General features: G+C 42.1%; 1 protein-coding gene across 7 annotated transcripts in view; it reads left to right on the top strand.

Annotated features, from left to right (window-relative positions):
* The window catches only part of arhgap23a (Rho GTPase activating protein 23a), a 68316-nt gene that overhangs the window by 30248 nt on the left and 24801 nt on the right, over positions 1–13267 (top strand). For all 7 annotated transcript variants that reach the window (XM_054758768.1, XM_054758772.1, XM_054758769.1 and 4 more), the window contains exon 2: positions 4841–5044. In XM_054758768.1, the coding sequence (XP_054614743.1) occupies positions 4841–5044 (204 nt within the window). The remainder of the gene's footprint in view (positions 1–4840; positions 5045–13267) is intronic.

The raw sequence follows: 13267 nt of genomic DNA, 5'->3' as shown, positions 1-13267 counted from the left end.
TCTGGCGGCACATCCGCCTTTTCCACGCTCCTCTTCCCTCTCGGGCCGAGCAGCCTGTCGGCTCCGGGCCGCGGGCGCAGACACTGCGGCCGTCGGGATTAAAGGCTTGTCAGCAGTTTGCGTAAAGCTCCGCTTCATTCAAACAGGTTGCAGCTCTCAGCTCTTTAAAAGAGCATTGTTGTTCTGGACCGTTGCGCTTTGCCAGCCCTCGTAGTGCTTTGATGAAGGAAGCCTACTGACGACTGACTGACTGACTGCGTTATTGCACCGATAACTTGATAGCTGATGGCTAGCACTAGTGTCTGGGGGTGTTGCCTACAATTGCTGATGTTGAATTATACCAGAAAACTCACAGAAACAAAAACTTACTGGGTGTATAAAATTAAGATGGAACACAGTCCAATTTTGTTTGATATACATTTTGTCCATTGGAAACAATGGAAATCAAATGAATCTGGAGTCAATTTTCGCTATCATAAAACCTTTATTTATTAAATCTTTCTCTGCGGTGGTACTTCGGTTTTCATTATTAATTTGGTGTAAAAGTCCAAAGAAAACTGTACTGTACGAAAATGGAAGCAATCTTCCTCACAGCATGTTTGGTCGTTTGTGATCTCTGTTTTGTTAACACCACAAAGATTTCTTCTTTCGTTCCCGGGATTGAACTTGAATTGAATGTTGATGTGGCAAACGGACCAGTTTGTGTAACATAGGGTTTTAAAGTACCATGAGATTTGGAGATGGGTGTGTGATCCACGATGGCTGAATAAACAAGCAATGCTGGGAGGATCCTCCGTCCACATTTTTATAAATACAACAAGATTCAAAGTGCCAAAAGGTAAAATACATAGTTTTTTAAGTGCAGAAAAGCGTACTTCCACCATTAAAATACATTGATGTATTGTAATGGTGGCTTTAAATGGCTTTACACTCATGTTACCCAATGAAGTAGTCATGATAGTAGTAAATAAGCCATTCAATAAAACTCCTGCTTCAGCAGTGTCACAGTAAATGTGTTCCCTAGGAACCTTAGTGACGAGTGTAGTGCCCGTCTCACCGAACAACTCCTGACACCTAATAGCCAATGTAGAACACAGTACTACATTCACAATTAGTATGTATTTTGTATTTTAATTCATTTAGTTTGTTCATTTGGTCATTTTTGTGCGTGAAAATACTTAATTTATGCCAAGAATACTTGTTGAAATATTACTATTTAAGCAAATAGTACTATTTGCTTAAATATGAACATTTTGTTACAACCATGAAATAGCTTTCATTTGTTAATTAATTCTTTTTTTTTTTAAACGTGAGTGAAGGAGTGATATTTGAGGGATGACTGTACGCCAGTTTTACATGCTGTCTTTACTAGCTTGCCAAAACCTGTCACACAGGTTTCATATTTTAGTCATTTGATTTTGCATAAATGACTTGCTAGCTAGCCTGAGGAATTGCCATTCCTCTGTGTTATCATGACACTGATAGTTGTTTCTTTGCATTTTTTAAAGGGCAGCATTGTTAAAACGACATCGGCTGAAAAGGGCGTCTGAAAATGCTGTCATGTGCATGCCAAGACACTAGTGGGCGATGTCAAGCACATGTGTACTAACTGCTTGTCCTCAAGGGGCTTTTTCAAACCAGTCTTTTGAATGTCCATTTTCAAAAATGTACACTTTGAGGAATTTTTCAAAGGTTTTTAGGCCGAAATACTGAATTTTTTAATTTTTAGCTACACACATTGTTGCTAAAAAGGCACCCGAGTCTTCTTTTTATAACCAAAGAAGTGTTTTTTTACGTCTACCCTCGTGTCATGTCACACTTTCTTATTAAAATCAGCACAGGACTTGTCCATGAGCCTCGTGGAAGCAGGAAGCTCTCCCGTGCCAAGCGCTTAATGCTAGCTTGGCCATTTTTGCGGCTTTTAATGGCTTCCTCTTCAGGTTTGATTTCCTGCAACTGGAGGACAACGAGGGGAAAGTTCAGTGTGGGCATGTTGGCGTTGGAGAGGTCTTCTTTGCAGTGTAACAAGAGTGATGTTTCCCTGCGCTAAACTCGCGTAGGAAGTCAAGTTTAGACCGAAAACCACAGAGAACTTTCCAAGCGCCTCTTTGGTTAAACATGAGGAGGACATCTGCGTGGTTTTTGTGTGTGAGCAGACAGACTGGTTGTTGCCAGAGACAGGTACTACCCAGCATTTGGTCTGGCTTCAGGGGACAGGGGTCGAATTGGCGAACGCTGGACAGCGTCCTGCAAGGTCCAGTGGACCGGCCGCGGAGGAAAAGGCTTGAGCCCCTGGTGTGTTTGGGGTAATCACAGGCTTTGGTATTCCCAGTGCTGGGAGGGGCCATGTGGTTGAAACCGGCGTGTTGGAGCCTGTCCCCCGCCAAGGCCCGATACTCCTCCTTCACCCCCTTCTTCTTCTTCTCTTCGCCCTCTTATCCTCCTCGCATTCACTCTCTCTGTTAGCGTCTCTGTCCAAACTTGTCCCAGCCAAACCGCTCCCTCTGAGGAATTTGTCTTTCTGCTTTCACCCTGCTTCACTTCCTTTTAGCCTTTTTCTTTTGCTTTATCATTCACTTGACACCCTCCTCACCCCCCCACTCCCGTGCCGCCGCCGCCGCCTTCCTCTCAGACATCTTTATAAAGTACACAAAACAAATACACAGCGACGCAAAGTAGTCGCTTCCAGCACGTCAGCTGTGAAGAAGTGAAGACAAAATATTGTGCGTATACGGGCGACATCTACAGTACTTGTCCGACTGATGTTTGTTATCTGATTGATGTTCGTTTTTATCTCCTTACAAGCATAACGTATCATGCCACCTTAACTGTGGTCATATCTGGTAGATACGATGCATATTTTTGCATGAATGAGTTGTTAGCTAGCCTGAGCAGGACATTAGTATGGCTACAATAGCCAGCTGTAGCGCCCAAAGCCAGTCAGGATTTTCATATTTTCCATAAATAACTTTGTTAGCTATCCAGCTATCCAAGTACTTAGCACAGCTGCATGTTTTAAAAGAAACAAGACAACACACTGTCTTTGGCACCACCTTCTCTTTGAACTGGAAAACCAGAAACCATGTCAAGACTTCCATAATTTGCCTTGTTTCCATGGCCACCATCTTTATAACCACCAGCTTTAGCATAAATGACTTGTTGGGTAATTTCAGGAGTGAATTAGCACGGCTGCTAGGGGTGTCCGATAATTATCGAGCCGATATGAGGAATTATGATGCCATACCTATAAATCCATTAACATTAAAAATAGCTAATTTAAAAAAAAAAAAAAAAAAACAATGAGGCGAGATTAGCCGTACTGTATTGTGGGGGCTAAGGTGAGCAAATCAAGCGCTCCTTTTCTGTGACGCACTGTAACGTGCTCCCCTGAGCTAACAGGTAACAATCATGCCGTCGATTGTGTGCGACTTGTTTACTGTTTTAGAGGAAGACATTTTGCCTGCTATTTGCACCAAATGTTCTGCAAACATTCAGCGAAAAAAAATATTGTCCACACGGCTACAGAAGCCAAATGCCATTTTGTGATCCTATAAAACAATGCCTTCTAAACTGGAACCTGTAAAGCCCTGAGAAATCTTGTATTAACATTTACATACTGTAAGTCCCGTTAATATTCATGTATTTAAATCTACAAAACATGGGCTGCTTTACTTTGCAATATTTAGGGAATGTGAGACTTCGTTTTGCTCTCTTTTAGTTGTAAAAATGGAGGTCGGGGCGGGGGGACGTGTACTGAAGGTCAAAAGAGAAGGATTTCCATGTCAAGAAAGGAAGGAGAGGTGAAAAGGGAGGAGGCGAGGTGAGGGAAGGAGACGGAGGAGCGAAGGAGTGGAAGTGCTGATTATTTTTAGGAGCGTCTGGTTATCCTGCCCTGTAACGCTAGCCACACTTCCTGCCTCCAGCCTGACACTTCCTGTTGCGGCGCGGACGCTTGTTGCCAACTAGCCTGCCATGTCAAAACTTGTGTGTGTTAGTGTGGGGGTGTGCATGTGTGTGTGTGTGTGTGTGTGTGTGTGTGTGTGTAGTTGTTTAATTTTGCATAGATGTCTGCTATGTGTCAGTCATATGTGTTGATGTTTTGGCCAAACACAGACGTTTTTTGACACGGTTGGGGCCTCCTGCCCCAAATAGATCATATGTTGTGGTCATTAGATGACAGTAAGTAATGTGGCAAAAAGCTCATTCAAACAGTTGGTGAGATAGGTAGCAAATGGCTATCATCTTTATTTCATAACATACTTTCTCCGATCAGTTTTATCAGCTTTTTGGCCTTTTTTTTTATATATATTTTTTTGAAAGAAAAACATGGAAATATCTCCACATTGATGCGCTACTAGCTTAGCGTGTGGCGCCGTTAACTCGGCTCCGGTTACCGCATTGTTTTTGCTTTTTGTTCCATTGTGTGGGTGTTAGATTTTAAGCAGAATAACGCTCATGATTATGTAGGTGGGGTGGTATAGACACCTCCCAGCGGACTCCGAGGCATTTATCCCTCCTCCCTGTTTGGTCAGGTGACGGCGCTTGAGTGACAGATGTGGGTCGTCAGGGCAGCACGAGGGTGCGAGTTCTCACATGTGCCTGTCAGCCCGGCTTATTTACTCGGCCTTTTCGGAATGAGATATTTAGAGAGATGGTGGGAATCTGCGTGCGGGAAAAACTCCCTCTGGTGATAAGACCAAGGTCATTGTGGTCCGGACTGCCCCACCAACCCCCCGCCCTGCCGAGTTGAGGCGTGGGACCGGTCCTGATTGCGGACCCCCGCAAGCGTGTTTACGGACCTTAGTGACTAAATCCCCTCCATCTTTTTTTATATTCACAGGCGAAAGGGCGGAGGGATGGTCTCTCGTCCGCCGCCGACAACCCTCGGCCGCCGATGGCGTCCAGGCCGGGCAGGGAGGGCGTCAGCGCGCCTTGGAAAGGCCCCCGGACGCTGGTCCTCCGCAAGAACTCGCAGGGTTTCGGCTTCACCTTGCGCCACTTCATCGTTTACCCTCCGGAGTCCGCTCTGCACACCGACCTCAAGGTGAGTCCCAGGTGGCTGACAAAGCCGTGTTTACACCAAGCAATCCAGTTCAGGCCGGATCCGAATTTTGATCTGGCTTGTGTTTCAATGCCAATCCAGTGATTATGCAATAATTGATATACAGTACATTGATGAATATAACATCTCCAGTGCATCGCCATTTCGAAACAACTATCTCGAACAAGTATCGATTTTCTGATATCTCTGTATCGAAACTTCACTGTGAGCGATAACAATGCAATGTGTTGCGGTGTTGATACTTCCACCCCTCCGACATACTGATTACTCATACGTGATCATATGGGAACAAGCGACAGAAACGCTGTCGATTCTTCTTCTTCTTTGCCGTTTTTTTTTAGATAGCAGTACAAGTGGCCCTCGGTGGTTACGAACCACGCCAAAACAACATCAGCAAACTCAACTGTCCTTTCTGCATGCACCTGTCACCTTCATGGTATATACAGTAACTACAGTATCCTTGAGCATGCTAAAGGAACTGCTCCTATGAAAGCGACAGTAATAACTAAGCAACGCTGTGGTTACGTATTTGTTCTGGGTTTTTTATTTCTCTGTCTGTGAATTGTTGTATTTAGTGTTTTTATTTTAGTCCTCCCCTGCGTTCTGTGCAGTGTGTGAGTGACACAACTGTTAGTTTAGGTATGCGTTCCGGCACTAAAATGTGACTTTCAACACAGAACTTGTTCATAACCCCAGGACCACCTGTACTTGTTTTCTTTGTGCTCCACTCTTCCATTCTACTACGATATTTTGGGACCTTTTGCAATGAAACGGCGAAAAAGTCGGAAATGAAACGAGCCTGAAAGGTCCAAATAACCAAATGTGAAGGTGTTAAATGCGCTTGGCTTCCAGAGTTTATGCTTAAGAACAATTACGCCTTTCCCCATGTTTATTTTTGTTAGCACACATGGTCTCCATTTTATCCCAGCAACAGAAGCCTTGTTTCTTACCCTGTTGAACCCGGGGCGGAGCTGTTTGCAAGCCAGAGATAAAGCTAATTGTCCCGCAGCAGAGATTTAGCAAAACTTCTCGACAACATCAGCGGCAGTGAAGAAAGAACCTCAACCTCTCTACCAACGAACATTATTCTTTAAGATTTGGTTTAGCCTGTTTCTGAGCTCTGGATTGTGTTTTGTTTTTTTTTTAGAACAAGCTCGAATGCAACTGGGTGGCTTGAGGTGTGTGTGGGGGGCGCAAACGTCTCCAGATGTGTACGTGAAACAGCTGAAAACAAAGCGTCCATTATTATTATTATTATTATTGTTGTTATTCTACCACCTCGTCACCCGCCAGCTGCAGATTGAATGAGAGTCGTTGTCTTGGATCCGGTACTGCTCACAGCCAGGCAGTACCAGGGGGACAAGCGGGGGACAATAGGCCCACTGCTGCTGGCCTTTTGGCTCTGGTTCTGCCCCCCCATTCCCCCCAGTGTCACAATGGTGGTGTGTTTTTGGACAATTGGAGCCAGAAATAAGCTACATACTGCTAAACGCTATTAACCTAATTGGGGTGCAGACGTCCCTCAAGGTGAAAATATTTACCACCTAACGTTCCAGACCATCTAAACAAATATAATGAGCACCTAGATACACAAAAAACTGAAATTCTAGGTATGTTTATGCGATTGTTTTGCAAATGTGACTCTAACTCTGACTAACTTCTTTGCGTATCGGATTGCTTTTTTTTTTTTTTTTTTTTTTTTTTTTTTTTTTTTTTACAAAATTAGAATATGTCAAAATGGCCCCCTGCATGCATCTTTGGTGTTGCTAAAAGATTGGGCACCCCTGCTTTATCCGCTTCACCGCCGCTTTGCACTGAAAAGTCAGATTCTAACAAAGCTAGCAAAAACACAATTGCGCAGAATTTTTTGTGTGAAACAATAACCTGATCCGATCAAATTCGGACAGCGTGACAGTAACTATGACAACAATTTACTAATCCGGCAGAGTGTGGACACAAATATTTTTCAACCCGCCAAAAAAAAAAAAAAATCCCAGGAACGTTTGCATGTGGATATGGCCTTGGTTTGACGTTACTTCATCTGAACCCACACACATTGCAAATGTTATTTGAATTGGTTTGTTCTGCCATATTTAAACTTTTAAACTTCTCTACCCATTTACATGCACGAAACGAATTAATAAAGACTTTGGGTGAAGGTTTTGGGTTCTTGAATGGTCTTAGAAACTAGAACCAAACTACAATCTACCGTTGCAGTTACATGATCACTTGTAGCACATTACCCTAAAAGTCTTAACCTTGTGTCCGTCTTTGGTCTCCGGTGGCCCGGCATCTACGGTCTACACTCTCTAGTTTGTGGTGGTTTGGGGGTTAGCAGCCCTCCTTTCTGTGCCTCTAAAGCCCCCCCAGCATTGTGTGCAGAGTGCAGGAATGAGCCCACTCAGCGAGGCCTAAAGCCGGGCAGCCGTCAGCCCACGTTCCCCTAACCCCAAACTGTCCACTCAGCTTGGGTATGTGTGTGTGTGTGTGTGTTTGTAATCATATCTTTGTGGGGACAAAGATCTGTTTACACAGTCACGTCATGGGGACCGATTTCGGTATGGGGACCAAAAATCAGGTCCCCATAAAGAAAATGGTATTAAATTAACCCAGAAGCTGTTCTGAAGGTGCCCGTGTGGTTTTTAGCATTGGCCCACAACACATGGTTTTCGATGGCTGTGTGTGTGTGTGGCATGCCCACAAGCTCCCCCAGTAGTTTGTGGCTGGTACTGCACACACTCGCTCTCCACACACACTTTTCCATAAATGGTTGGGTGCCGCCCACTTCCTGGTCCCCATAAGGAATGATTATAGAAGAATTTACAAGTCAAGAATTTGTGTGACACAAGGTAAGTGCATTTGTGTGACAAATTAGAATTACCTGAATAAGTGTTCAACTGTCATTCAACTTACAGGAAAGTTATAGTTAGTGCAGCTAGCTTGCTGCAGCAGGGGAGTGCATAATCTTGAGAGGTGTGTATGTTTTTGGCCTTCTCCTGTATGTTGATAGACTGTTAAAAAAACAAAGACATGAGGGCCAAAAATAGATACTTCTCAAGATTATGCACTCCAACTTTACAACAGTTTAAAACTACATGTCATAGCCAGTTTAAGACAAGTACACAAAGAGGTTCAATGTAATATATCGAATAATATATGCACTCGGTGTGTTGAAGGTGTGTTGTGGGGACACCGTCAAGGCCCAGACTACATTGATGACAAACCAAAAAAAAAAATCCCTGTGAAGTTTAAAATTCTGCTCAAGTACTGCACTTGCACACAACCTCTAAATGTAGTATGTTAAACACCTTAGTGTACAAGTACATTGCCATCACAACAAACATTTTCCCACATAACAAACGTTTAGAAGACAATTCACCAGTGTGTGCCCCCAATCTACTGCGAACAAGTACACAAAGATGTTCTATGTAATATATGTAGAAATGTAGTGATCGTGCAATACTTGTAGCATAATTTAAACTTCACAGGAATATTTTTTCCTTGTTAATAAACAGTGTATTTTGGACATTTACGGCGTCCCCACAACACACCTTCCACCAGAGTCTGGGTACACACTCTTTGTGAAAATATTGGAGAATCAGTTTCATCCACAGTTTTCACACACAGGGTCAGGTCAAATTCTTGTCGAATGTGTGTTGTGGGGACGCCGTCAAGGCCCAGACTACATTGATGATAAACCAAGAAAAAAATCCTTGTGAAGTTTAAAATTCTGCTCAAGTACTGCACTTGCACTGAACTTCTAAATGTAGTATGTTAAACACCTTAGGGTGCAAGTACATTGCCAGCACAGCAAACATTTTCCCACATAACAAACGTTTAGAAGACATTTCACCAGTGTGTGCCCCCAATCTACTGCAAACAAGTACACAAAGATTGTAAATGTAATATATGTAGAAATGTAGTGATCGTGCAATACTTGGAGCATAATTTAAACTTCACAGGAATATTTTTTCCTTGTTAATAAACAGGGTATTTTGGACATTTACGGGGTCCCCACAACACACCTTCCACCAGAGTCTGGGTACACACTCTTTGTGAAAAATTGGAGAATCAGTTTCATCCACAGGTTTCACACACAGGGTCAGGTCAAACTCTTGTCAAAGATGTGTTGTGGGGACGCCGTCAAGGCCCAGACTACATTGATGATAAACCAAGAAAAAAATCCCTGTTGGGTTTAAAATTCTGCTCAAGTACTGCACTTGCACTCAACTTCTAAATGTAGTATGTTAAACACCTTAGGGTGCAAGTACATTGCCAGCACAACAAACATTGTCCCACATAACAAACGTTGAGAAGACATTTCACCAGTGTGTGCCCCCAATCTACTGCGAACAAGTACACAAAGATGTTCTATGTAATATATGTAGAAATGTAGTGATCGTGCAATACTTGGAGCATAATTTAAACTTCACAGGAATATTTTTTCCTTGTTAATTAACAGGGTATTTTGGACATTTACGGGGTCCCCACAACACACCTTCCACCAGAGTCTGGGTACACACTCTTTGTGAAAAATTGGAGAATCAGTTTCATCCACAGGTTTCACACACAGGGTCAGGTCAAACTCTTGTCAAAGGTGTGTTGTGGGGACGCCGTCAAGGCCCAGACTACATTGATGATAAACCAAGAAAAAAATCCCTGTGAAGTTTAAAATTCTGCTCAAGTACTGCACTTGCAGTAAACTTCTAAATGTAGTATGTTAAACAACTTAGGGTGCAAGTACATTGCTAGCACAGCAAACATTTTCCCACATAACAAACGTTTAGAAGACATTTCACCAGTGTGTGCCCCCAATCTACTGCGAACAAGTACACAAAGATTGTAAATGTAATATATGTAGAAATTTAGTGATCGTGCAATACTTGGAGCATAATTTAAACTTCACAGGAATATTTTTTCCTTGTTTATAAACAGTGTATTTTAGACATTTACGGGGTCCCCACAACACACCTTCCACCAGAGTCTGGGTACACACTCTTTGTGAAAAATTGGAGAATCAGTTTCATCCACAGGTTTCACACACAGGGTCAGGTCAAACTCTTGTCAAAGGTGTGTTGTGGGGACGCCGTCAAGGCCCAGACTACATTGATGATAAACCAAGAAAAAAATCCCTGTTGGGTTTAAAATTCTGCTCAAGTACTGCACTTGCACTAAACTTCTAAATGTAGTATGTTAAACACCTTAGGGTGCAAATACATTGTCAGACCAACAAACATTTTCCCACATAACAAACGTTTAGAAGACATTTCACCAGTGTGTGCCCCCAATCTACTGCAAACAAGTACACAAAGATTGTAAATGTAATATATGTTGAAATGCAGTGATCGTGCAATACTTGTAGCATAATTTAAACTTCACAGGAATATTTTTTCCTTTTTAATAAATAGGGTATTTTGGACATTTACGGGGTCCCCACAACACACCTTCCACCAGAGTCTGGGTACACACTCTTTGTGAAAAATTGGAGAATCAGTTTCATCCACAGGTTTCACACACAGGGTCAGGCCAAACTCTTGTCAAAGGTGTGTTGTGGGGACGCCGTCAAGGCCCAGACTACATTGATGATAAACCAAGAAAAAAATCCCTGTTGGGTTTAAAATTCTGCTCAAGTACTGCACTTGCACTCAACTTCTAAATGTAGTATGTTAAACACCTTACGGTGCAAGTACATTGCCAGCACAACAAACATTGTCCCACATAACAAACGTTTAGAAGACATTTCACCAGTGTGTGCCCCCAATCTACTGCGAACAAGTACACAAAGATTGTAAATGTAATATATGTAGAAATGTAGTGATCGTGCAATACTTGTAGCATAATTTAAACTTCACAGGAATATTTTTTCCTTGTTAATTATCAGTGTATTTTGGACATTTACGGGGTCCCCACAACACACCTTCCACCAGAGTCTGGGTACACACTCTTTGTGAAAATATTGGAGAATGAGTTTCATCCACAGGTTTCACACACAGGGTCAGGTCAAACTCTTGTCGAAGGTGTGTTGTGGGGACGCCGTCAAGGCCCAGACAACATTGATGATAAACCAAGAAAAAAATCCCTGTTGGGTTTAAAATTCTGCTCAAGTACTGCACTTGCAGTAAACTTCTAAATGTAGTATGTTAAACAACTTAGGGTGCAAGTACATTGCTAGCACAGCAAACATTTTCCCACATAACAAACGTTTAGAAGACATTTCACCAGTGTGTGCCCCCAATCTACTGCGAACAAGTACACAAAGATTGCAAATGTAATATATGTAGAAATGTAGTGATTGTGCAATACTTGGAGCATGATTCAAACTTCACAGGAATATTTTTTCCTTGTTAATAAACAGTGTATTTTGGACATTTACGGGGTCCCCACAACACACCTTCCACCAGAGTCTGTGTACACACTGTGAAAAATTGGAGAATCAGTTTAATCCACAGGTTTCACACACAGGGTCAGGTCAAACTCTTGTCAAAGGTGTGTTGTGGGGACGCCGTCAAGGCCCAGACTACATTAATGATAAACCAAGAAAAAAATCCCTGTGAAGTTTAAAATTCTGCTCAAGTACTGCACTTGCACTAAACTTCTAAATGTAGTATGTTAAACACCTTAGGGTGCAAATACATTGTCAGACCAACAAAAATTTTCCCACATAACAAACGTTTGGAAGACATTTCACCAGTGTGTGCCCCCAATCTACTGCGAACAAGTACACAAAGATTGTAAATGTAATATATGTAGAAATTTAGTGATCGTGCAATACTTGGAGCATAATTTAAACTTCACAGGAATATTTTTTCCTTGTTTATAAACAGTGTATTTTGGACATTTACGGGGTCCCCACAACACACCTTCCACCAGAGTCTGGGTACACACTCTTTGTGAAAAATTGGAGAATCAGTTTCATCCACAGGTTTCACACACAGGGTAAGGTCAAACTCTTGTCAAAGATGTGTTGTGGGGACGCCATCAAGGCCCAGACTACATTGATGATAAACCAAGAAAAAAATCCCTGTTGGGTTTAAAATTCTGCTCAAGTACTGCACTTGCACTCAACTTCTAAATGTAGTATGTTAAACACCTTAGGGTGCAAGTACATTGCCAGCACAACAAACATTGTCCCACATAACAAACGTTGAGAAGACATTTCACCAGTGTGTGCCCCCAATCTACTGCGAACAAGTACACAAAGATGTTCTATGTAATATATGTAGAAATGTAGTGATCGTGCAATACTTGTAGCATAATTTAAACTTCACAGGAATATTTTTTCCTTGTTAATAAACAGGGTATTTTGGACATTTACGGGGTCCCCACAACACACCTTCCACCAGAGTCTGGGTACACACTCTTTGTGAAAATATTGGAGAATGAGTTTCATCCACAGTTTTCACACACAGGGTCAGGTCAAACTCTTGTCGAAGGTGTGTTGTGGGGACGCCGTCAAGGCCCAGACAACATTGATGATAAACCAAGAAAAAAATCCCTGTGAAGTTTAAAATTCTGCTCAAGTACTGCACTTGCAGTAAACTTCTAAATGTAGTATGTTAAACAACTTAGGGTGCAAGTACATTGCTAGCACAGCAAACATTTTCCCACATAACAAACGTTTAGAAGACATTTCACCAGTGTGTGCCCCCAATCTACTGCGAACAAGTACACAAAGATTGCAAATGTAATATATGTAGAAATGTAGTGATTGTGCAATACTTGGAGCATGATTCAAACTTCACAGGAATATTTTTTCCTTGTTAATAAACAGTGTATTTTGGACATTTACGGGGTCCCCACAACACACCTTCCACCAGAGTCTGTGTACACACTGTGAAAAATTGGAGAATCAGTTTCATCCACAGGTTTCACACACAGGGTCAGGTCAAACTCTTGTCAAAGGTGTGTTGTGGGGACGCCGTCAAGGCCCAGACTACATTAATGATAAACCAAGAAAAAAATCCCTGTGAAGTTTAAAATTCTGCTCAAGTACTGCACTTGCACTAAACTTCTAAATGTAGTATGTTAAACACCTTAGGGTGCAAATACATTGTCAGACCAACAAAAATTTTCCCACATAACAAACGTTTAGAAGACATTTCACCAGTGTGTGCCCCCAATCTACTGCGAACAAGTACACAAAGATTGTAAATGTAATATATGTAGAAATTTAGTGATCGTGCAATACTTGGAGCATAATTTAAA

This window comes from Dunckerocampus dactyliophorus, chromosome 18, assembly GCF_027744805.1.
Source record: "Dunckerocampus dactyliophorus isolate RoL2022-P2 chromosome 18, RoL_Ddac_1.1, whole genome shotgun sequence".
NCBI classification, from domain to species: domain Eukaryota; kingdom Metazoa; phylum Chordata; class Actinopteri; order Syngnathiformes; family Syngnathidae; genus Dunckerocampus; species Dunckerocampus dactyliophorus.
This window is presented reverse-complemented; position numbering and strand designations above follow the sequence as displayed.